Below are 25,566 nucleotides of genomic sequence, written 5' to 3'. Positions count from 1 at the left end.
GTCATGTCATCATTTCTCTGATGGCATGGTGTCCTTCAGCAACGAAGGACAAACATACACTTCCAAGATAAAAATTAATACTTCTTTATATCCTTTCATACAGGTTTACCGTTGGCCAGGTTGTCCAATAAATTCTCCCCTGAGCATTCATCCAACATTTGGGGTCCTTTCTCTAGATCTTTTGACATTACAAGAGTACTAGTGCGACATGTAGCCTATCCATATGTTATCTCTCACAGAAAATATCTAGGAATTTTTTTACCCAAGACAAATGAACTTTCAGTTGGAGAGGGGTGTCTGGACATTGCCCTTTATGGAGAGAGAGAGAGAGAGAGAGAGAGAGAGAGAGAGAGAGAGAGAGAGAGAGAGAATATGAGGGACATCCATGTGAGGACCTTCTTGGAGTAGCTGCTGTGGGAGAGAGAAGAAGTGAAGGAGGGATCTCATCATAGCACAAAGAACAAAGTACAAAATGATATTAGTACCCTCCAAATTTGGTACCTTAGAGAAAAACCTCAGTTACCCTTACCCTAGTTACAGTCCTGTCCCTTATTCTGGCTACATGACTAATGTATATTGTTATACAGTTTTCCAGCAGTGATTTTCTTCCATGTGATTCTTTACTGGTAATATACTATTTATACCCATCATGAATCTCTTCATTACTTTTTGAGTGATCTTCAATTTTAATTACTCAGAGATTGTCATATTTCATAATTTATAAATATACAGTGTCAGTGAAAGAATATTAATGTTAAAAAGATGTTTTCCCACAATCTCTCCAGTTATTGTTTTAGGGGAAAGTGTTTAAGGATGAAACCAGATTGAGAACAAATAGAAAAAAATGGAATAGATCCATCAAGATTTCTACAGCAAACTATTTTTCCATTAAATCATAACTTTAGAGTTGTACATTTAGATGAAAAGTGCAAAGAAAACAAGATCCCATTTTGATTTAAAAAAACCATTTTATTCAGTAGGATATAATGAATCTTTAAAAGATCTTCAAAAAAAATCTACCATGCATATGTTAAGATCACAAAAAATTCTTTTATAGAGCTAGTAATACAGATAACTATTCAACTACTCTCTAATAGCAAATGAGACATAAAACAGGGAGACATATACTCATCAAAAGTATTTGCCAGCTTTGTGAAGCATGTCCAGAGCAGAGCCCAAATGAAGAATGAATTTCCTATAGACGATGAATCATTGAGGTACTCTTTCATTAGATTGTATGTCAAATGTAAGCTCCTTGAGAGCAGGCATTGTTTCATTGTTTGTTCTTGTATCTCAACTAATATAGTATTATTCATCAAATAGGTGATTAGTAAATGCTTATTGATTGATGGATTGATTGATAGATTTCAATACTACAGAGCCTCTTAAATGAGATCCATAATGACTCAAAAGAGTTTGAATGAAAAATCAACACAGGAAAAAATAGGTGGGTAAATGTAACAGATCTTGGACATATAGACAATAAAAAGAAAAGAAAAATAGTGACAGAACCTGGAGTATTTTATTTTTGTCTTTGTCTCCCTAGCACTAGTTTAGTGCCTTAAACATACCAAGTGCTTATGAAATGTTTGCTTAATTGAACTGGTTAGACTTGAAAGGGAATATAAGAAATCCTTGGAGGAAATGTAGTTAGCACAAAGAGCTTATAGTTAGCTTATTTCCCCAAAGGATATCAAAGTTAATATGTAATAGGTCTTAATAAATATTAGTTAAATTTAAAAAATACCTTTTGGGGGAGAGACTTTGGTTCTTCAACAATTGATTTACCACCCAGCCCAGTTTGTGAACTCATAAAGATAGAAGGTAACAGAAAGAGATAGATAGGGTATGTCTGCCCATGTTACTGATAGAATTAGAGGGGCAATTTTCCATTGACTGGCAGAAGATTGGCTACACTCCTGGTGGCCCTAAAAAGGCAGTTTATAAGTAATGACATTAAAATTGAGGCAGTTTAAGATAAGAATCAATCAACAAACATTTATTAAGTGCCTACTATGTGCACTTAATAGGCACTATGCTAGGAGGCAGGTAGGTGGCTCAGTGGATAGAGAGCTGGGTCTGGAGTCAGAAGACCTGGATTTACTAACCTTGTGACTCTGGGCAAGTCACTTGATCTCATTTTGCCATAATCCACTTGTAAGAAAGGATATTATGTTATCTTGTTTTGTTTCCACGGATGTTCTTGAAAGTAGCAAAACTCCTAGGCTGAAGGGAGCTTGTGATAGGATAAGCGTGCGTAACCTGTTTTTCAAGGATGATGGTGGAGCACATCTTGGCTTCAGGAGAAACTAGAAGGGTAGAGCATGAGAAACAGTTCTAGAAGTCATGCCTGGGTCACAAGTATCCTCATTACCAAGCCTATACAATTTTCATAAGGAGGGAATGTAGGGAAATAAAGTGAGGAATTTGAACTAACCTTAACTCTAACAGAAAAGACAGAATTGTATAATCTCACTCCTATTCCTGTAACATTATGAGTGTTCCTAGCAAGCACCATACCTGCTTCCTCCAGAGAAGGGTAAAAATAAACATCTTCCCCTTCTGTCTCTGAATCCTTTCAGTGAGAATGGGTCTATTGTATGGGTCTTCCAGAGGGCACTCTGGGAAGTGAAGCAATGGACAGTGGCATCTTGTCCTGGGCTAACTCCCTGACCTTGCCTGGGAAGTCCTGTGATCCCCACAGCCATGTTAAGGAGCATATCACATGGACCTTTCTAAGAACACACTACCAGGAAAGCAGTGGACAGAAGAAGCTAGTCTGGACTAACTCCCTCACCCTGTCTGGGAAGTCCTGTGATCCCCACAACTGTGTTTCTCACACACTGGAGAAGGAAAAGTCAAGCTACTTCAGTATCTTTGCCAAGAAAATCCCATGGACAGTATGAGCTAAAGGGTCATCAAGAGTAGGATATGACTGAGCAACAACAAATGCTAGATCCAGAAGATACAATAAAATGAAACAATCCCTGTTGCCAAAGATCTTACACTATAAGGGGGGAGGATAACAAGTACAAATAAGAATACATACAGCATAAATACAAAGAGAATAAGTTAAACACAATAGTTTTAGAAGGAAGCAACTATCAGTTGGTGATAGAGAAGACTTCATATAGAAGGTGGTACTTGGGTTGCATATTGAAGGAGGAGAGCAATTCTGTGAGGTAGAAGCGAGGAGTGAAGCGAGTGCATCCCAGGCATGAGGTGGGATCAGGGCAGTGTGATATGTGAGGAACAAATAGAAGGTCAGTTTGGCTAAATAGCACAGAGCACAGGAAGGGAAGTAATGTTTGGTGAGGCTGGATAAATAGATTGGAATCAGGTTGTGAAGGGCTATCAAAGCTTAACAGAGAAGTTTATATTTTATCCTAGAGGCAATTGAGAACTCATTGGAGTTGCCTTGAGTGTGAGAGTGCTGTGGTCACATCTATGTGTAAGGAATATTACTTTGGCAGGTCCATGTAGGATCAACTGAAATGGTGAGAGACTTGAGGGCATGCATCATTAGGATGCTGATGTGATAATCCAGGTGAGAGGTGTTGAGGGCTTAACTAAGATGGTAACTGAATGAGTGGAGAGATGTTATATAGGTGGTTGTGGCAAGAGTTAACATTGATTGGATATGTAAGATGAGGGAAAGTGAAGAATCAGGGATAATGCTGAGATTATGAACAGGAGTCTGAAAGGATGGTGGTGTCTTTGATGGGATCAGGAACATTTGGAAGAGGGGATGATTTATGGGGAAAGATTATGAGTTCAGTTTTGGACATGCTAAGTTTGAGATGTCTAAGACATTCAGTTTTAAATTCATGGGACAGAGGCTCAGAGGAGAGATTGGGAAAGGATATCTACCTATATCTCTAGATATCGATGTAGATTTAGATATGATAGACCTGCATCATCTGCATAGAGATGATAGTTAAATCTATGGGAAGTGATGAAGTTATCAGGAGAGACTTTAGAGAGAAAAGAGGGTCTAGTACTGAACTTTATACACCCAAATATAGGGTGTATAAAATAAATGATGAGCCAGTAAAGTAGCTTTGTGGAGGGTGACCCTCTCATCTATACCAGGGAGCAGTAAGAAATGAGTGGATTTGTCTCTCAACCTCCCTCTTCCTTGGAACTACTTGTCCAGGAGAGAAAATTTGTGCAGGAAGATATTTGAATGATTATTACTTCTGGCAACAGAGAGGAAAGGAGAATTAGTCTTGTCAGTTGATAGCTGAATTGCAAAGAGGAGCTGGCCCAGGGAGCTTAGTTGATTCACCCACCTAATAGAGATGCTTCACTTGGGTGACATACAGCATGAGAATGCCATGCAAAGAGAATGGGCATTGAGGCCCTGAAGTACTGGAGGTTGAGTTGCCTTGACAAGATGTTCTCTATATGTTTAGTGTACTCTTAAGTTTGTGCCTACACTTCCCACTGAGGCTATGGTTACTTGTGAGATAATCTGCCCCAGGTTTATGGGAATGAATGTTGTATAGCCATTGTTTTTACTATGGCAATCTAGTAAATTCCTTTGCTTTGAGCTAATTATGTCTGTTGTCTGTCTATTAAAGGTACGTGTGTTATTGAGGGTTTGTGAGCTATATTTTTAGGAGGGCAAACCCATAGAGTACCTGTGAACCTGTGAGAGCCATCTTCCCACTGGAGACCCAGGCTGTAAAACTGAGTGCCCTGTTGGCAAGGTAGCCCAGAGAAGGTCTTACAATCCCATGCCTCCTCCTCATCTGCTACTCACATCCTTGTAGTAGGATGAATCCTTCCCAAGGGGCCCATATTACATTAAGAGACTTAGAGAAAGACTCTGCCAAAATGCATGGCCACCACCAGAGCATCTTTTATCCCTCATTCTTGCTATATGAATAGCATACCTCCTTTCATGGTCATAGATGTTAGCAGTGGTATTGCCACCACTACAATTATGGAGAATTCTGGTAACATATCGTACCCATGTATCTCTTTATGACCCTTTGTTGGCCCACAATTTTAATTCTTTGGAGATTGTGGTATGCCATGAATTAGCATACATCTGCCATCCCCAGAACAATATTGTTAAAAAAAAATATGGGATCCTGAAGGCAAAAAGCTCTTAAGGAGCTTACGTTCCATAAGCACTCGGCAAAAAATGGTACGTTTTCTTTAATCTCAACTGTTTTACTAAAGCTCTCTTGATCTCCAAGATGCAAGTAAAACTTATTTGGTGTCTTTTCTTGAAATTAAAAGGTTTGGGGTCCATGGTTTGAGAGTTAGAAGACCTGGGTTCAATTCCCACTTCTGACACTACTTTTGTGTCCCTGGGCCTTACTTTCTTTACCATTTAATTAGGAGGGTTGGACTAGTTGGCTTCTGAGGCCCCTTCCAGCTCTAAATTAGTGATCCAATGATCATGGGTGAAGCTAGGAGTAAGAATGCAAAATTCTAACCTCAACTACTTCTATCATAGACATACTTAAAGGCATCATGCCTCTTCTTCTTTTAAACACATTTAAACATAGGAAAACAGTTTTTAAATACAATTATACTGATGAGTAATATTTCCCTTTTAGGTACAATTTTAAAGATGTTTTACGTGACTCAGGCTTGCATTTGGGCATATTTTTCTCCCTGATGCTGAACATCATAGGCTAGTTAAGGCTAATTATTTTTTTAAAAAAAAGATTTTCTCTGCAACATCATTGTTTACTGAATTCAACCTTGTATTTACTTATTTAGTATACTTCCTGTTTGCAAATATTTTTTCTGGCTCTGAACAACCTTTTCCTGAACAATGTGTTCTTTCATTTCATCTAGGTATGGATGTATGGATTAGCAAAGTAACGTAACAGGACCAAGTACATTTTTTCAAAGTATTAGCCAGTTGGGTGGCACAGCATTAAATTTAGAGTTGAAAAGACCTGAGTTTGAATTCTGCCCCAGACATTTATTAGTCGTCTTACCCTCTTTTAACCTCTCTGTCTCACTTTCCTTACTGTAAAATGGGCACCTACCTTAGAGGGTTGCTGTGAGGATCAGATGAGATACATATATAAATGCTTTGCAGATCTTAAAGCACTCCCTAAATGCCCACTATTATTATTGATAACCGCTCAGATTAGTGTAACTACTATGTGCAATGTATGCGATAAAATAGTAACCTAGATAAATTTGAAATGTGCTTCAGCAAGGCAATTTTTTCTCTTGTCAGCTCACCATGACAGACCAGTAACCAGTTGCTGTTTTAATCCTGATAACCTTCGTGTGGCTTCAGGATCGTCTGATCGGAATGTGAAAATTTGGGATGTATCAGCTCAAGCCACACTTCTAACAATTTATCAGTAAGAAATAATCCATCAATTAATCAGTCAACAAGCATCTGTTAGTCAACAAAAAATAATAGTCAGCATGGCATAGTAGATAGAGAGTGACCTCAGAACCAAGAAAACCTGTGTTCATATTCCACCTCTGACAGGTTAGCTGTGCCATGTAACTTCTCTCAGTGATCTCGGTAGTTCTTTGAGATTTTAACTTCTAGAACAGGTATTGATTTGCATTGGTGGAGGGAGTTTCCTCACCTGGGAGTTCTCTGTGCCATTGACATTAAAGGTCCAGTCTCAGTCCTCAATCTCGGTTGTGCTAAAAGCAAAATAAGCAGGAATGAAGAATTATTATAGAAAGCCCACTTTTTCTCTTTCAGCCTGTTTCCTCCTCTGTGAAATGGGGGCTCTCTTAAGGTCTCTTCTAGCTCTGGTTCCTATTATTTGTGCCTACTAACTCAGATGAATTCAAAATATCAATTCAAGGGGAAAATGAATAAATTATCCCAGCCAGGGAGAAGTATCACATGTGCTGATAGCCTTTTTAGACCAGACAACATAAACAACAGTACAAGAGGAGTTGTGGGAAGAGAACAAGGAACATTTTACTAATACTTGCTTCTGTCTCTGTGGTAGACCCCTGCTAACTGAGGAATGTAATTATTGACTAAACATGGTGTGCCAGAGTATAGATACAACTTTATTACCAATGTTTGTATTTGATGTCAATCAGGATTGTGTAGCTCAATCTGAGAATCCCAGAATTTCAGAGTTGGAAGAGACCCTGGTGACCATTTAGTACAGTTTCCATTTGGAATGTGTGGTCCTCCAGTGTTTTCTTGAAGACCTCTAGAGATCAAGGAAGCCACTATTTCCTGAAATAGCCCATTCTGCTTCTGGATAGTTTCATCATCAGGAAGAATCTCCTTAAGTTATGCAGAAATTTACTTCTTTGTAAACTTCCATATATTGTTCTGAGTGCAGCTACCTGGAGCTGAGCATATCAAGTCTTGTCTCACTTCCACATGACATTCCTGAAGTTAGCTATCACATTTCCCCCTAAGTCTTTTCTTCTTCAGACTAAATAACCTCAATTCCTTAATTGACCTTCGTGTGGCTTGAACTTGAGACTCTTCACTGATTACACTGGATCCTCTCTATCCTATCGACATTCTTTTTGTGTGGGATACAGTAACCCTTACTCGAATTAAACTCAGAAGCTTCTCAGGGTAGAAGGCAAAAAGAAATTTATTACAATCTCATGAGAAGGGTCACTTCCCACGAGACCATGGGTGGTGTCAGCAAGGAAGTGCACCTGAGCAAGGTGGAGTACATTATATAGTCCCTAATGCAGAAGCCCACTAGCCTCTCTTCCCATTGCCTGGGAATCCAGGCATACTGTCTAAGCACGGGAATCTACCAAAAAGACAAAGAATACAGAAAGGATCATGGCTGTTGCTCACCAATGAGGGTTTTTGTTACCAAATATGGAACTTAAAGGAAGAGTGCTGAGGTGGCATAAGGGGTGGTGAAGGGGAAAGTGAAGGGGGAAGGGTACATCAGGTCGAGTGACAGGAGTGTTGGTGATTCTCCTCCATCCTGGAGCATCTTATTTGCCTAAGGCAGGTACTTAGTTATTTTAGCTTTTGGCAAGAAGGGTGGGGATTTTGGGGAATTCGTGTCAGGAATTAACCTTATTTCACTTATTCTTAAAATGTGGCTCCCACAGCTGAATATAATACTTTAGACTAAGGCATAGTGTAGCAGGACTATTATTTCCTTATCCCTGGGCACTATGCCTTCCAATGTGGTCCTACTTCCATGAAGTTGGTTTTCCTTCTATATTGCTACAAAACAAGGTTATTCTAAAGAGTTTTCTCCTAAACTCATCAGCTCATCACTAATGTCTTTCTTCACTATCTCATTTCTTTCATTATGTCTCTAATGAAGAGATGGTCCTTCACTTTTCCAAGATCAAATCCTCTATATACACTCTTTATCCCATACCCGTACTCTTGCTTTTTTTCTATCAGACCTCCTCATTATAATCCCCATTCTCTCTCTTGTTTTCAGTCTCTCTCTATACATTGGCTCTTCCTGTGCCATGTCTCCTTCATCCTTTAAAAAACTTCTAATTTGATCCTACCATCCCTGATTACAATTGTCTTATATCCAGGAGTATTCTCATGAATATTTAACAACTTTTTGTCCAGGGGAAAAAGTATTCATGATATACTTTTAAGTTTAATTTGCATTACTAAAATTTTCTCCTCCACTTTCTTAAGTTTAGAAATCAACAAAACAATACATTAAGCCTTGATTTGGCATTTGCTAATTTTTAAGGTGTAAATACTCACACTGAAAATTCAAAAATTGGTTCTCACAAGCCAGTACAAGTGGAAGCCAGCACACCTCTGCCATACCTCTCCTCTCCCTCTTAGCTAAACTCCTGGAGAAAGCTGTCTACAATAAGTGCTTCCATTTTCTCACCTCTCACTCATTTCTAAACTTTCTTTAATTTGACTTCCAACTTCATCATTCAATTAAAGTACCCTCAGCAAGTTATCAGTGACTTCTTAATCCCCAAATCTAATGACCTTTCTCCCCACACACAGCCACAACTCTAATATAGGGTCTCCTTACCCCTTGTCCTGACTACTTAATAAACCTTCTAATTGGCTTCCCTGTGCCAAGTCTCTCTGTACTCCAATCCCTGCTCACCATTCAGCTCCAAAGTGCTTTTCCTTAAGCACAGGTCTGACTGTGTCATCTTGCTACTCAGTAAATTTCAGTGGTTCCCTATTACCACCATGATCAAATCTAAAGCTCTCTTTTGGTGTTTAAGGCCCTTCACAACACTTTACTCTCCCTCCACATATTCTAAGATCCCTCTGCACTGTTCCACTTGTAGTTCTTCCCATATGACAATTCACCTCCAAACTCTGGGACTTTGTATTGGTAATCACCCCCCCTCCTATACCTAGAGTGCTTGCCCCTCACCTCTACCTCTTACTTTCCTTTCTTCAGTACTCAGCTCAAATCCCAACCACAGGAGGCCTTGCCTGGTCCCAGTCTCTACCCTGCTGCTAGTTTCTTATCTCTGAGATTACCTCTCATCTATTCTGTGTGTGTGTGTACATATATATGTACACATACACACATATATGTGTGTGTGTATTTGTATATGTTTTTACGTACATATATATGTATATATATTATATGTATAAAGTTATTTACATATGTCTCCCTTGTTTAGAATATGAGACGGGGACAGTGTTTTTGCCTTTTTGGTACCCCCACTGCAAGTGTTTAATAAATGATTGTTGACTGACTGACTGATGCTCTTGAGTCACATAGAGCTGACAAGCCACTACAACCCCTAGATATTTTTTAGGTTACCTACTGTTTTGGAAGAACTCCTACATTTTATACTTGTGAAGATGATTTTTTGAGTCTAAGAGTAAGACTGAACATTACTCTCTATTAAATTTTATCTTATTAGATTTTGTCCAACAAGCTAGCCTGTTAAAATCTTTTTTTATCCTGATGCTAATTAAATCTAGTCTAATAATCCAATGTATTAGCTGTTCCTTGATTTATGTGTTATCTTAATTTTTTAAAAATAATTTTTTATTGATACTTTCTGTTTCATACATCACCATAGTTTTCCCACTTGTTTCTCCCCATCCCCTTCCCAGAGAGTCATCTCATAAGACAAAAATTTTTTTTAGAGAAGAAAAAAAGGCAGCATGACTGGTCCATGAATTTAAAAAATCTGGAAACACTTCCATGAAGGGGTAAGTTGGAGATATCATCTCCTGTTTCTTCATTTGAGTCCTGCTTGATCTTTATAAATTTGCTACATTTACTTTTGATTTTTTGATGTGCCGCCATTCTTTCCATTTACCTTGATGTAGTTCTGTGTATATTATTTTCTTGTCTCAGCTTACTTCACTCAGCCATCAGTTCAGGTAGATCTTTCCTTGCTTCTCTGTATATGTCACATACATCTTTTCTTATAGGACAGTAACATTCCATTATATTCATGTGCCACAATTTGCTTATCCATTCATTCCCTATTTGATGGGCATCTACCTTGATTCCAATTCTTAGCTATCACAAAAAGTAGTCCTACAAATATTATAGAGTATATGGGGACTTATTTCTTATCAACAGCTTCCTTCGAGTATAACAGCCTAGTACAAAAAATATTGGCATTTTAGTCACTTTTTTTGAATAATTCCAAATTGCTTTCCAAAGTGATTGTACCATTTCACAGCTCCACTAACAATGTATTGGTATGCCTATCTTTCTACAACCCCTTCAACAATGACTGCTGCCTTTTTTGCTAATTTTCATTAAGTGAGGTGAAACCTCAAGGTTGTTTTGATTTGTATTTCTCTTGTTCTTAGTGATTTGGAGTATTTTTTCATGTGGTTGTAAATACTTTGCAGGTCTTCTGAGAACTGTTTCTTCATATCCTTTGACCATTTATCTATTGGGGAATGGTGTGTGTGTGTGTGTGTGTGTGTGTGTGTGTGTGTGTGTGTGTAAGAGAAAGAGAGAGGGAGGAAAGAGAGAGGGAGGAAAGAGAGAGGGAGGAAAGAGAGAGAGAGAGAGAGAGAGAGAGAGAGAGAGAGAGAGAGAGAGAGAGAGAGAGAGAGAGAGAGAGAGAGAGATTGGATATCAAATCCTTATTGGAGAAATTTGATACAAAGACATTTTTTTCCCATTTGGCCTTTTCCCTTCTTGTCTTGGATGCATTAATGTTTTCTGTGGAAAAGCATTTCAGTTTCAAGTAAGCAAAGTTATCTATTTTATCTTTTGTAATTGCCTCTACCTCTTGTTTGGTTAAGAATACATCTCCTGCATATAACTATGAGACATATATGCTCTGGTTCTCTTCTAATTCTTTTATAGTATGATCTATATTATTAAGATTGTATGTTTATTTAGAATTATTGTGAAATATGGCATAAGATGTTGGTCTAAGTCTAATTTCTGCCAGACTGCTTTTCAGTTTTCCCAGTAGTAATTTTTTTTTATTAAATAAGGAGTTTTCCCATAGGTAATTTATGTTTTCCACTTTATCAAACACTGAGTTATTAATTCTATTGTTTCTGAATCTTCCTTGTCTAGTCTGTTCCATTAATATTTCTGTTATTTTATTCTTGAACCAATACCAAATAACTTCGATGATTGATGCTTTATAACATAGTTTGAGGTTTGAAAGTGTTATTCTATCTTTGTCCTTACTTCTTTTCACCATTTCCCTTAATTGTTTGTATCTTTTGTTTTTCTAAATGAATTTTGTCATCTTAAAATTTGATAATAGTACCATCTATGTCTTTATCCAAATAGTTGATTAAAATGTTAGAAAACACAAGTCTAAGCACAGATCTCTGGGGCATTCCACCAGAGAGACCTCCTTCCAAGTTGATATAGAAATCTTAATGACTATTTTTTGTAGTCATAAAGACTACAAAGCATAGTCTGGTTTGGCCATCCAATCAGTTCCAAATCCATTTAATAATACTACAGTATTAACATTAGTAATAATGATACCCAAACTTGTATAACATTTTAAGGTTTTCAAAGCACTTTACATATCTATTATCTCACTTTGCTCTGAAAACCACTCTGTGAGGAAGGTACTATTATTATTGCCATTTTGTAGATGAGGAAACTGAGGCTGAAAGAATTTAAGTGATTTGTCTTATATTGAATAAGTGTCTAAGGGAGGATTTGAACTCAGTTTTTCCTGATTCTAAGGCAGGAATTGTTTTCAGACAACTCTATCTAACACACCACCTCACTGATGCCTTAAAATGAAAAAAAAAATCAATATCTTTCCATCTTTCCCATGAGATTTGCATGACAGATCTTGTCAAATGTTTTGCTAAAAGCTAGGTAAATGATGACATTCTCCTGATCTACTAGTTCAGCAAAGTCTCAAAAAAGATGAAATGAGATCACTCTGGCATGACCAGTCAGTCCTTAATGAAGCCTTAGCGGCTGTGATCACCTTTCCATTTTCTAGATGTTCCTTAACTATCTCATTAATAGATGTTTGCTAGGAATCAAAGTTAAGCTTTCTAATCAAGAGTTTTCAGATCTTTCTCTTTTCCCTTTTTAAAAAATTGGTCTAACATTTGCTCTCCTCCATTGCTATGGTAACGCTCCTATTCACCATGATTTTGCAAGGATGGCTCACAGGAGCTTAGTGATCACGTTTACCCGTTCTTTCAGTAGTTGAAGAATTCATTTAGGTGTCATGGCTTGAATTCATCAAGATCAGTGAGGTGCTTCTTCTACCCCTGTGCTTATCGTGACTATCAGCTCCCTGTTACCTATTTTTGTTCTGTCCTTTCTAGTCCAGAGATCATTTTCCTTGGTAGTGAAAATAGAAGCCATTTGAATTGAACAGCTCTGCCTTCTCTCTATTGTTAGTTATCAGCCTCCCTTCTATTCCCAGCAGCAAGCCTATCCCTTCTTTTTCCTCATTTCTCCAATACAACTAAAATAAAACCAAAAACCTAGCCTTTTTTGTCCATCATTTTCCTCTCCAGCATCACTTCATTCCAAGTGTGAGGATGACTGGCTATGCCCTGCTCTTCTGCTTCTCCTGCTACCTATTCTTGCTTCCACCTTCTGCATATGTCTTTTAAAATTTAAGCTTGTTGATAGTGGTTCGTTTTGTATTTATATGCTTCTCTTTAGATATCTCCCCCTTTTCCTCCTAATTGGAGTAGTTATCCTTTATATTTTCAGAGTTTGGTTCCTGAGAGCTTCTCTAGTGGTTTAATCCAACCACTAATCAAGAGACAAAAAAAAAAATCACACAAAGACAACAATAGTGTAAATAAAATTTATGTTAAGAAACAATAAAATTCAGGGCAAATATAATGAACAATGCTGGCACCATGCTATTAGAGTTAAAGGGTTCATCCTTTCTGCAAAGTTTAGTAAAGTACAAAAGTGGAAAGTGACATGTATGTATCAATTTGTTGCTCAGTCTTTCAGTGGCATCTGACTCTTTGTGATCCCATGGACCACACTGTTTATGGAATTTTCTTGGTAAAGATACTGGAGTGGTTTGCCATTTTCTTCTCCAGTGGATTAAGGCAAACAGAAGTTGAGTGACTTGCCCAGGGTCATGCACTCAGTAAGTTTCTGAGGCTGTATTTGAATTCAGGTCTTCCTGACTGAAGGTCTAGTGTTCTATCCACTTAACTACTTAGTTACTATTAAACAATTTAGCTGAACTATTTTCAGGAAATGTACTTTGTAGAGAGTTTGGGTATTTGTTGGGAATTGTCTTCTCCCACACACATGCATATATATGTATACATGTATCTCAATAAATTTTAAAGGAGAAAGATTAGAAATTCATTGAGGAATGACAACTCTATCCTTTTTTTTAAAATTACAGTGAGTACAGGTTAGTTTCCTGTGAAGATGCTTGTAATCTCTCATGTATACAGTACAGTTTTTAGGGGTTGTTCATATCCTGCCAGGTTCTACAACTTTGAGGTTTTGTCTAAGAGCTACTACTGTTTGCAAAATTGAATTTTATTGTAGAGTTGACTGGTCTTCTTTTGGCCTTGTCTAGTTTGTGCATTTCAAAAGGTTATTTTCAGGGGAGATAAAAAGGCAAAACCAAATATTGTGTTTAGAACTCTATAGGAGACAGAGGTGGTAATCATGTTTAATGGTTCATTTGAGAAGTCTATTTAGGTCAGGAATGGAAAGCCTCTTAAAGCCCATGTCCTCCATCTTCCCTTTCCCCAACAAAACACCTTGTATCAAGGCCCACACACAAGTAAAAAGCAGTTTAATTTATTTTTCTTCCAGATATATATTTTAAAAGTGAATATTATGGACACTTGAGGGGGGAATGAGATTTAGGGACAGTAAGAGAAGCAAGACATAGAGGGAAAGGGAATGAGAAGAAAAGATGTTGGGAGAGCAAAACAGGTAGAGGGCATAGGGAAATAAGCAAAGTTAGGGAGACAGGTGCAGAGATATCGACGGCTTTGAATGTATCTATCATGCATTTATCATCGTTTAGTTTATATTATAGTTACTTGTGTACTTGTTAATCCTACCCCACCTCACCCCCACCTAGGGTACACCTAGATTGTAATTCATGGGAGTTTGAATAATGTAAAATTCAATTTACTATGAATTATAAAATGACACCAGGTCACATTTAATATAAGCCAAAATTCATTTAATGAGAGTCATTGGAGTTAGCTGAGAGTTTTAACACAAAGCTACCTTATCTCTGTGCATTTGTTTGTCATTAAGTATGGATATGATATTCTGTTGTGTTAAATATTTTTTTAAAAAAGAACCCTTAACAAACTGGACGAAAGAAGAATATTTCAGATGGAAACACCTGCAGCACAAAGAAGAGGCTCATTATTACACCAGAACACAAATTTGATGTAATTTAATGCATGAATGGGGTTATAACTCTAAAACAGGACAAGATATCAGCATGCCTCAATCTATGGTACAGAATATCCTAAAACACAAAGGTTAAAAGAAAAAGGCAAAGTTGGATCAGCTTTTTGTGGTTTCCAAATAACTACAAGGAAAGAAACATCACAGTTATGGAAATGGATGGATTGGAGACATCAGTTAAAAACACACTGCTCTTTATAGAAGGGCCATTCAGATAAAAGCTTCAAGTTTACTTAAGGCAATGAAAAAAATGGAAATGAAGTGGCTAGCAAAGAAACTTTTACTGTAAGTATTGGTTGGTTCAGTCACTTTCAAAATTGAGATCAATCACATCATGTTAAAATTAGCACAGAGGCAACCAGCACCTATGAAGGAAGATATAGTAGCTAAATATTCTGATGTTCTGAAGAAAAAAACACAGAAGGTCGATACACTGAACAACAAATTTTTTAAATGGATGAAATAAATTTCTTCTGGGAAAGGATGCCTTCAAGAACATACATTTCTAGAAAGAAAAAACTCAACCTGGATTTAGCGTCTAAGAATCGCCTAACCATTTTATTGGGAGCTAATGCAGAAAGGTATTTTAAATGAAAACTAATGCTTTTGTATTGGTCTCAAAATCTTTACACTGAGAGTCTACAACCATCAATTGTTTCTAGTTCTTTGTTGTTCAAATAAGAAACTGTGGGTGACTAAAGTTATCAAAGACTGGTTTTCAAGTTGTATAATCCAGCAATTGAAAAATATTGCAGGAATAACAATATCACATATTTAAAGCGTTGCTGATTTTAGGTAATATCCTAGCTTATCTCTCTACATTTTGTTCATTGTGTGAGAATATGAACATGCAAATTTTCCAAGATGTGTGGGTTAAATTCTCTGTACCCACTGACATATATAGAGAGATTTAAAGGGAAGACAGTTCAATCTGCACTATAAAATATTTTAAACAGCAATAATGATATTTTCTGCATATTCTCAGTATGGGCTTATCTTTAAATACCATATTCAGTAGTTTTCTAATTTTTAGTTTTCTTTCTATAACTTCTCTATTACTTTGTAATAAATTTGCCTTTTCTCTTATATTACATTAATAAACAGATAACAAACTTATTTTAAAAATTTATCTGCATATCTCCATTGGATTGGAACCAATTACTGTATTTTATTAATGCAACCACTTTGCAGAATTTATTATTCATATTAATCAGGACTAGCTGTATATGTTCCTTAAAGGGAGGGTTTTGTTTGTTGATGTTCAGTCATATCTGACTCTTCATGACTCCATGGACCATACTGTCCATGCGAGTGGTTTGCAATTTCTGGATTAAGGTAAACAGAGGTTACATGACTTGCTCAAGAACATTCAGCTAGTAAGTGTCTGAGGCAAGATTTAAATACAGTTCATCCTGACTCTAGGCCTACCTCTGTCCACTGAGTCATCTGGCTGCCCCCCAGCCATCTATGGTGCCAAAGGGAGGAATCATGTCTGATTTATTTTTGTATCTTCAGTTCCATAGATATTACTTTACACTCAGTAGGTACTGAATAATGTTGAAGATTGTTATTAGCATAATCAAAAAAGAGGGAGAAATGGAGAGAAAAGGGGGAAGGGTTCAGTAGGTTCTGAAACAACTTAATAGTTTTTCTTCACAGCTTTTCACTGTTCTTTATCTGCAGATCTTCAGAAATATGATAGCCTAGAGTGAGGGCAACCAGTGAGGACGAAAGTAATTTTTCTTAAGCACAGATCTAATCTTATGACTGTCCTGCTTAATCAACTCCAGGGACTTCCTAATGTCTCTAGGATTACATATCTACATGTGTGTGTATGTATATATACACATATATACACTTATATATGTATACATACATATACATGTATATATATGAAAAATATTGAGTATTTTAAAACATTAAAAGTTAAGTTAAAAATAAAAGCTATACATATAAGTATATACCATGTATATATGTAGGAATATATATACATATATATATATATATACACACACATAGTAGATGCTTGATGATTGCTTGATGACTGAAGGATTGACATTGTTTTCCACAGTCTCAATGGCCAGAGAAGTATTCCCTTATGGAAATTCATACTAAACCATATCTGCCTCAGGGCATTTGGATTGGAATAGCAGAAGAGCTTTAACCAGAGTAGCATAACTCTCATTGTCTGTGTTTTCCCCATGTGTTTCAGAGCACATTCCAATGTTATTGCGGATTGCTGTTTTACCTTCAGTGGCCATTTCTTGTGTACAGCTGCTTGGGACAAAACCTTAAAAATCTGGGATGTAAATGCAGGAGGATTTCGAAGTGAGGGAGCTTGTGTAACTCTGATGGAAGGTCATGGAGGTTCTGTCAGTTCCTGTCTTTTTACCAGAGATGGTAAGCTATTTACGTGATTTCAAATTCAGTATTACAGTGAAAATATGTGTGTTTTTTTTTTTACTATTCTATAAATACACGAACACTTGGGTACAGTTGTATTATACATAGTGCAATGTTAACCCATTCTTGAGAGGATCTAACTCTTCAATAACTCTGTTATCTACAATAGTCTAGGATGATGATTTTCCACAAGGATAATAGAAACTGTCTATGTAACATGAGACACAGGAGCTAAGAGTAAGGGTTATATACCTATAGTAATCTTTCAATTGAAAATTGTAGATTTCTCACATCCCTCTTTTTTTCTCCACCAATGGCCACCAGTCCACTTCAGGACCTCATTACTTCTCACCTGCACTATTATAGTAGCCTCTGACTTGATCTCCCTGCATCTGTCCTTCAATCCATTCTCCATAGAGTTGTCAAATTAATATTCTTCAGACATAGAGCTAGGCATATTTCTCCCCTGCTCAAGAAGCTTCAGAGGCCCCCTCCCACATATAGGATAAAATAAAAACTTCTGTTTGTCATTAAAAACCCTGGTGTCAGCCAGTTTTTCTAGATGTTGTATATTACTTCCCCCTGACACAGTCTATGTCCTAGTCAAACTGGCCTACTTGTTGTCCACCATGTGCAGTGGTCCTTTGAACAGACTATCTTCCATTTATGGAATTTTCTCTCTTCTCATTTCTGCCTCTTGGATTCCCTAGCTCTCTTCAGGCATAGCTTAAGTGACATCTCCTATAAAAGATTTCTCCTGGTCCACCCAGTTGTTTCTGTCCCCCATGTCTCTGGAAATTGTATTTACTTATCTGGGTATGTGATGTATGCTGCCAGTAGAATGTAAACTTGAGGGTAGGAACTATCTGGCTTTTGTTTTTGTATCTTTAGAACCTAGCCCAATATTTTATACGTGGTAAAGTGCTTAATAAATGCTTATTAAACTGAATTGAATTGAAAATGAGCCAGAAACTACAGTAGAGCCCATGACCTACTCTCCCACAAGTGGATTCCCTGTCAACTATCGTTGTTGAGGTGTGTGTTGGGTCAGCCTCCACTCAAACCAAGAGCTCATCGGCCCACACTGATGTTCCATCTGTCAGACCAACAAGAGGATATGTAGTTCAAAGCAAAAGACATTTAACTAAAATATAACACATTTTCCTTTAAAAAGGACAATTTCCATAAAACACAGAAGGGTATATACTCCTGCAGGTTCCCATACATCTGGTGAGTATATGCATACACATAAGGAAACATGTATAGAGAGTATACATGTGGTCAAGGAATATATGTAAAGAGGGCACACGTAGAGAGCACATATGGCCTGGGACCATGTGTGGCCAAAGCAAGTAGCATTCCAGGGAAATAGCAACAACTAGCATTTATATAGTGCTCACTTCACCAGGCACTGTGCTAAGTGCTTCACCATTATTATCTCATTTGATCCTTACAACAATCCTGGGAGGTGGGGATCATTCTTATTATCCTCATGTTTTTACAGATAAAGAAACTGAGGCAGATAGAGGTTAAGTGACTCACCCAAGGTCATACAGGTATTAAGTGTCTGAGGCTGGTTTTGAACTCAGGTCTTCCTGACAGCAGGCCCAATGCTATATTCACTGAGCCTCCAAACTGCCCCCACATTAATTATGCCTACCATTTCTTCTGAACTGCTTCTCTTGTCTGATGCTACTTCTCTTGCAGAGCCACGGATAGCCATGGCTGATCTGGTAATGTGTTGGAGATACAGGATGCTAGTAGGTAGGCTGGTTGGACTTGTGGTCATCTAAGAGGAATGTTTCTAGGAGGAGGCTCTCAGCTTCCATCTGCTGGTCTTTTTCGTGAATTGCAGTTGCTACACAGCCTCTCTCACCCAGGAAGGGGTAGCCATGCCCTTGGGCTATTCCAGCTGTGATTTGAATTCAGACCCACAGCCTTACCAGCCAGGCAACACAAGATCTTACTCTTAGATTAAATTTTTGAGCCTGCGTCTGTCTTGGTACCCACTCTCAGACCCCAGTCTACTATTTGACATAAGGTGAGAAAATTCCTTTCACCTTCTAGAAATTACAAAGGTCTCCACCAAGAGAGAGAGGATGACAACACATTGTCCAGCCTTCCTGCCAGCAGCAAAACCACTGCCTTCCCTATAATAATATTAGGAAGTTAAGTCAAAATGCCTTTCATGCATAATAGAAGATTATTCTTTTTTAGATAAAATCAGAACATACTCTGAGTTTAGGCTACAAAGTAGTACTCAAACGTGTTTCTTTTGGAATGAATGTCTTTACATCAAATAGGTGGAATTCCAATGACCATTATAGAGGTAACTAGATTACTATTTCAAATACACTTTCTTAAACAGAATTTATTCATTCAATAATCATTAAGTCTGCTAGGTATTGGGCAACATGCAAAATTTAGGTAAGATTCCATCCTGGATCTTATGGAGCCCAGAGTCTAGAAGGGAGATGAGATATAAACACAGATCACAATAATGCACACCATTTAAAACATACTTCTAGTAAAAAGTTGCCAGAGTGCTATGTGAAATTCTAAGTGAAGGTCATCACTGATTACTGTAATGGGGCATATATCTATCTCCTTTAATTCTAGGGACATAGATCTGCAAGCAAAGAATACCTTGGAAAATAATAGCTTAATGAGATTTCCTGAAAACTGGTGTTTAAATGTTATTCTCATTGATCAGATTTCTTTTGCTCATAATTATGGTTGTAGTTTCTCTTGATCAGAGATTGATTAGAAAAGCTTTTCAGGAAAGACTTCCTCCTTTTTGTTAGGTGCCAAGAAGCATTTCACTCATCATCACAAGGCTTCTGCAGAAGCCCCAATGACTCACAGATTCTCAGCTACTACATGTACAATGTTTGCCAATTAAAAAAAAAGAGAATGGAAGTACAAATAAATTAGCTTAGGTTTCCAAGAAAGGATTAGAAAGAGCTAAGGACTGGTTTAGTATTTTTTCTACTTAAAATAAAACATTAAACCTCAAAGTCAGAACTTTCTTCCCAGTGATTTTTGATTATGTCCTCTATTGTCATGTTAATGGAGATGTGAATCATTCAGCCAAGCCAGACAGGGGTTTTCAACGTCTTTTCGAAGTGTGCCTAATAAGAGTCTGTCATTAAAGGTCACTCATCTAGTTTGACTGACTAGAGGAGGAGAATCCATGAAAAAGCCCATGAATTTCCAATTTTGTGTTTCAGCCTCACTTATTGTGTCTGGAGCATATGACAAAATGGTAACTGTCTGGGATGTGGCCGGAGGATATAGAAAGTGTACATTAAAGGTACTGATTTGCTGATATGTTATAGAAAGAAGCCTTGAACAAATGACTACTGATAGATTAAGAAACTGAAGCAGGATTTTAGGACTTAAATATTGGGGTTGGATTATAGTTTGAATTGTGTCCTCATGAGTACTCAGTTTCCTCACCTGCACAATGAGGGGGATGAGTTACAATAAGCTTGCTTTCCCCTACAATACATGTAGTTGATCTAACTCTGCCCAACCTAATTTCTGGTTTATAAGTATGTTACTAGCCAACCATCTGTCAACGTCTATTTAATGACAGGTGATCTAGGGGATACAAAGAAGAGTCAGACACAGTCTCTGTCCTCATCGAGTTTACAGTATAGTATGAAAGGACAAGGATCTAGTGTACAAGATACCAGGACATGAGGAGTTAGAGAGGAGTGATTGCCAGATGAGAGGAACAGACAGTACAATCCAATTCAGCAAAATTTTTGAAGTACTTTCCATGTGCCAGATCCTGTGCTTGGTCCTGAGGATGGAAAGATGAAAGCAGGTGAAGTCTTTTCTCTCATGGAATTTCCAATCTAATAGGGAAGGTGTGAAAAGTACACAAATGAGGGTGATACCAGTTAGAAATACAGGGAAAGAACATAGTGCTTTCAGAAAATTTGAGGAGGAGCAGATCTTTTCCAGCTTGGGGGTAAGGTTGGAGGGAAGGGCATCATGAAGGATATGAAACCTGAGCAGAGTCTTGAAGGAAGAGAGAGATTTCAAAGGAGGTAAGTAAATAATAGGACCCAGGCTTTAAAGGATGTTGGACATTTGATTGAACAGAGGCGAGGGGAGAAAACATTCCAGACCAGGCAATGGCATGAGCAGAGGCAAAGTAGCAAGAAAGTAGCTGAGGAGACTGGTTTGAGTGTAGATGATCAGTGGGGGATATGGCTGGAAGACTGGAACCAGACTGCCTAAATACTATAATCCTAGGTTTTTATTCAGATGAGTAAAGTCCTCAGAGAACAGAGCAATTGTCTCACTGTCCAGTCTTTCTCTGAAGATCAAGGAGAATGATCTTTATTAAAAGAGTATATTCTTTTCTGAGAATCAGCACCTGTACACATTTATCAGGGCTGGGCTGTTAGTGTCCTTAGGAAGCAAAATGCCTGGCTGGCAGCTAAATTTGGGAGCTCTCTGCACATTGTGTGCCTCCCTTTAGTCTGAGCTCAACTTTGTGCAAACTTGGAGCTAAGTCCTGGAGCAGGAAGGTCACATGTAGAGGGATGCTTAGATCCCAGATATAAGATCTGTTTCTGACACTCCCATGTGTTGCTCAGAGAGTTAAATGCTGGATTCAGTCTGATAATATAGATGAATTATTAATTCTCCTCAACCTCAATTTTGTCATCTATAAAGATGAAAGGGTTGGACTCAGCCTCTAAATCTGTGATCCTAAGATCCTGTGAATTATGAAGACTAAAGGATACTAGTGTTAGGCATACTTCCATAATGACTTATTAACCCAGTCAAAGCCTGACAATCAGAAGCAAAAGATGATGTGAAAAATAGTCTGCTTCCCTCCATGTAACCTGTAATGTAAGACGTGAACCAGCCTTTTAACTTCTTAAAAATTTTGTTAGTTTAAAAAAAAAAGAATTAAAATACACTTTCTTTTCCTCATACCTTCCTCCCTTATTCCTTTCCCCCATTTTGAAAAAAAGAAAAAGCAAAACTTCTGTTAGGACTGTGTTAGTAAAAAAAAAACCAAAACAAAACAAATTTCCAGACTGGCCATATTAAAAAAAAAATCTGTCTCTATCTAAGATCACCCCTCCTCAAATTTTCCAAAAGCTCTATATTCTCTCGTCTTATTTCTAACTGGTATCACCCTTATTTGTAAAGTTCCCACATCTCTCTCAAACTGTAAGTTCCATGAGAGAAAGGATTGCACCTGCTTTCATCTTTCCATCCTCAAAACTAAGCAGAGGATCTGGCACATGGTAAGTGTTTCAAAAACTTTGCTGAATTAAACTGTACGTCACCTCTCTGTCAGGAGGTGGGTAGCAGGTCTCACTCTGAGTTGCTTGAAATTATGGTTGGTCATTGTGTTGATCTGAGTTTCTAAGTCTTTCTAAAGTTGTTTTTCTTTACAGTGTTATTATATAAACTCTTCCCCTGGTTCTGCTCATTTTATTTTATATCAAGTCATGCAAGTCTTCACAGGTTTCTCTGAAACCATCGCCTTCAGCCCTTTAGTTTCAACATTCAGTGTCAGAAATATATTTTTTAAAAATGAGCATGAACTGTCTTTAGCGATCCAAACTAAAAGTTCTCCTTCATGCAGCTAAACTTTTGGCAAACCATGAGGCAGAAATAAGGACTGAGATAAAGTAATCTTAAGAGCTAAAATAGAATTCAAAATCAGGAATACTAAGCTTAATAGGCTAAGTAGACCTGGTCACTTTTGTCTCTAGAGGAACATCTAATGATATATTAATTGGTTGAAATAGTGTAATTCCCCGCCTGTCCCCCACCCCCCCAAGATCTTTAATCAGAGGTTGTAGGATCATTTGTCTGGGCTATTGTGAGGAAGATACTTGTTCAGCTACAGATTGGTCTAAATGGCTCCTGAAGTACCTTCTGATTCTGAGATTCTGTAATTATAATTGTGAATCCATTCCTCCTACACTGTACCACCCTTTAGATAATTTGAATGCTAATATGAATGCCAATTGCAGGTTTTTGCCCATTTCTTTTAAAAAGGTAGTTTTACAGAACTGTTGGTTAAATACAACTTTTCCCTTCATCCATTTTTCAAAATAATTATGTAGTGTTCTCAAAAATAATTCAAAGAAGTATAATTTTTAAATTTATTTTAAGCCTTTAATGTTTCTGTAACATGAAAAATAGCTTTGATTAAGCAAAAGAAACAGAATTCATTGCTTTCATTTCAGTATAAGGTCATTTGAGAGTTACTGATACTAGTTTTATTCTGTTATAAAAGTAAGAAAGCTTTTACTTTGGGGTCCAGTTAAGTTTCACTTTCCTGCAGGGACATGAAGACTGGGTGATGGATGTTGCAATTAGCAACAACAGGAAATGGGTTATTTCTGCTTCAAAGGTAAAACTTACAAATATTTCATTGATTCCAAATCTCTATTGCATTAGCTAAAATTTATATGTATATGTATATATGTGCATATATATATACATTTGCTTTCAAGGAAAATTCCTTTCAGAGCAGGTAGGATAACTAACACAGAAGTTCAATTTTAATACAGACTAGTGAGGAGAGAGCAGATGAACTTTTTGGCTGGGAAAATCTATTATAGCAAGTCAGTGGTGAACTAGTCTTCCTGTTCCTACAAATTCAATCCAGATTTATTCATTCTTAGACTATGTTAATGACATTGGCTGACTTAAAATACTTTCATTTAAAATCATAGAATGTAAAGCTAGGAAGGACCTTAAAGGTCATTCAGTAATTTGAAGACAAATGTTTATACAGACATAAATTATTTTTTTGGAATCTTCCCCATTGCAAAGATTCAGTCATTTTCTGGAGAATTCAGTTATTTTCTTAATTACCAACACATCTAGTCTCTATATCATCTCCTCATCTTGGTTAAGTAATTCACAGTGCTCATAGACTTCTTTGGACAGATAGCAAAAGGAGAGTCTCAGATTAGTTAAACTCATCAAGTATTTACTAAACACCTATTATGTTCAAAGTACTATACTAGGCTGGCATTGACGAAAGCAGTGAAATGGTCCTTTTCCTTTGTAACAAAATTAAGGTAGACTGAAGTACAAAGTTTTGAGCTTGATCAATTTCTTAGTAAAGCAGGAACTTGCCAATAAATAGAATCTCAGCTTTCCCAGCAAAACTAAGATCTTTAATGAGGGAAACAACTTTCTTATAATTTTGAGGAGTATAGAAAAATAGGAAGGTTAGAATCATAGATGGAAGAACATATGATTTGATGGAAATTAGGAGTGAGAGCTAACAACAACTCCCCCTTTCTGCTCCTGTGACTAAGAAATGTTCATTGAGTCCAACTGCATATGGAAGGATGGAGAAAGTAGACCAGATTTCTTTGGTTAACAAAGCAGACATCTTTGAAGCATAGCTTGGTAGTATAAAGATACTAGACCAGATTCCCTGGTGTCCCCCTCCCTCTTTCAAGGTTAACAGATTTCCTTGACACAAGTATAGAATAGTGATTAATAGTACTGGATTTCTAAACTTAACTCATTACAGGTCAGCTAAATTTCTGAATTAAGTTCAGAGACACAGAATCATGACAGGCAGGTATGGGGTAAAATCAATTAACTGTAAATAGGATCAGTTTAAAAAGACACAGAATCAATCTGATTATTTCACCCTTAAGCCTTAAGAAACATTCCACTGGGAGGCATACGGAATGTACATAGATAAGTAAATATAAAATATATGCAAAGTAGTTCCTAGAGTGGGTAGAGATCTACAAGGTCCATTAGTATGAGGTGTTGCCCAAGCTGAGCTTTGAAGGGAGCTGGTGACTCTTAGAGGTGAAAGTAAGGAAAGGGGACGTTCTAGAAGGGGAGACAGATATAGGAGATGGAATGCCATGCACAGTAATTAGCAAGTAAGCAAAGTTGGCTGCAGTGTAGTCAGCATGAGAGGGAGTAATGACAAGTACATCTGCAAAAAGAGAGTGGACCCAAATCGTGAAAGGCTTTAAATGATAAGTAGAGGAGTCTATATTTGTTCCTAGAAGGCAATAGGGACCCCCTGAAGTTTATGGAACAGGAGAATGATATAGTCAATATTATGCTTTAGAAATTCAATTTGGCAGTTGTGTGGAAGATGGATTTGAGAGGAGAAAGATTGGAAGACAAGAGACCAATAAGAGACTATTGAGTACTTCAGATGAGAAGTGATGAGAGCCTTAAATAGGGTGGTGGTCTTACAAATGGAGAGAAGGGGAGAGATGTAAGAGATGCTGTGAAGGTGGAATCCACAAGACCTGGCAACTGGTTGCTTATGGGAAATGAGAAAGAATTGAGAATAATTCTTAGGTTGCAAACCTGGCTGTCTAGGATGGTGGTATGTGTA

General features: G+C 37.4%; 1 protein-coding gene across 1 annotated transcript in view; it reads left to right on the top strand.

The window, feature by feature from the left end:
* WDR88 (WD repeat domain 88) overlaps positions 1-25,566 on the top strand; it is a 55,806-nt gene that overhangs the window by 21,940 nt on the left and 8,300 nt on the right. Inside the window, exons 6-9 of the mRNA XM_072632044.1 lie at positions 6,212-6,341; positions 17,002-17,189; positions 20,423-20,505; positions 23,521-23,589. Of these exons, the coding sequence (XP_072488145.1) occupies positions 6,212-6,341; positions 17,002-17,189; positions 20,423-20,505; positions 23,521-23,589 (470 nt within the window). The remainder of the gene's footprint in view (positions 1-6,211; positions 6,342-17,001; positions 17,190-20,422; positions 20,506-23,520; positions 23,590-25,566) is intronic.

Source organism: Notamacropus eugenii, chromosome 1 (assembly GCF_028372415.1).
Source record: "Notamacropus eugenii isolate mMacEug1 chromosome 1, mMacEug1.pri_v2, whole genome shotgun sequence".
In the NCBI taxonomy this organism is placed as follows: Eukaryota; Metazoa; Chordata; class Mammalia; order Diprotodontia; family Macropodidae; genus Notamacropus; species Notamacropus eugenii.
This window is presented reverse-complemented; position numbering and strand designations above follow the sequence as displayed.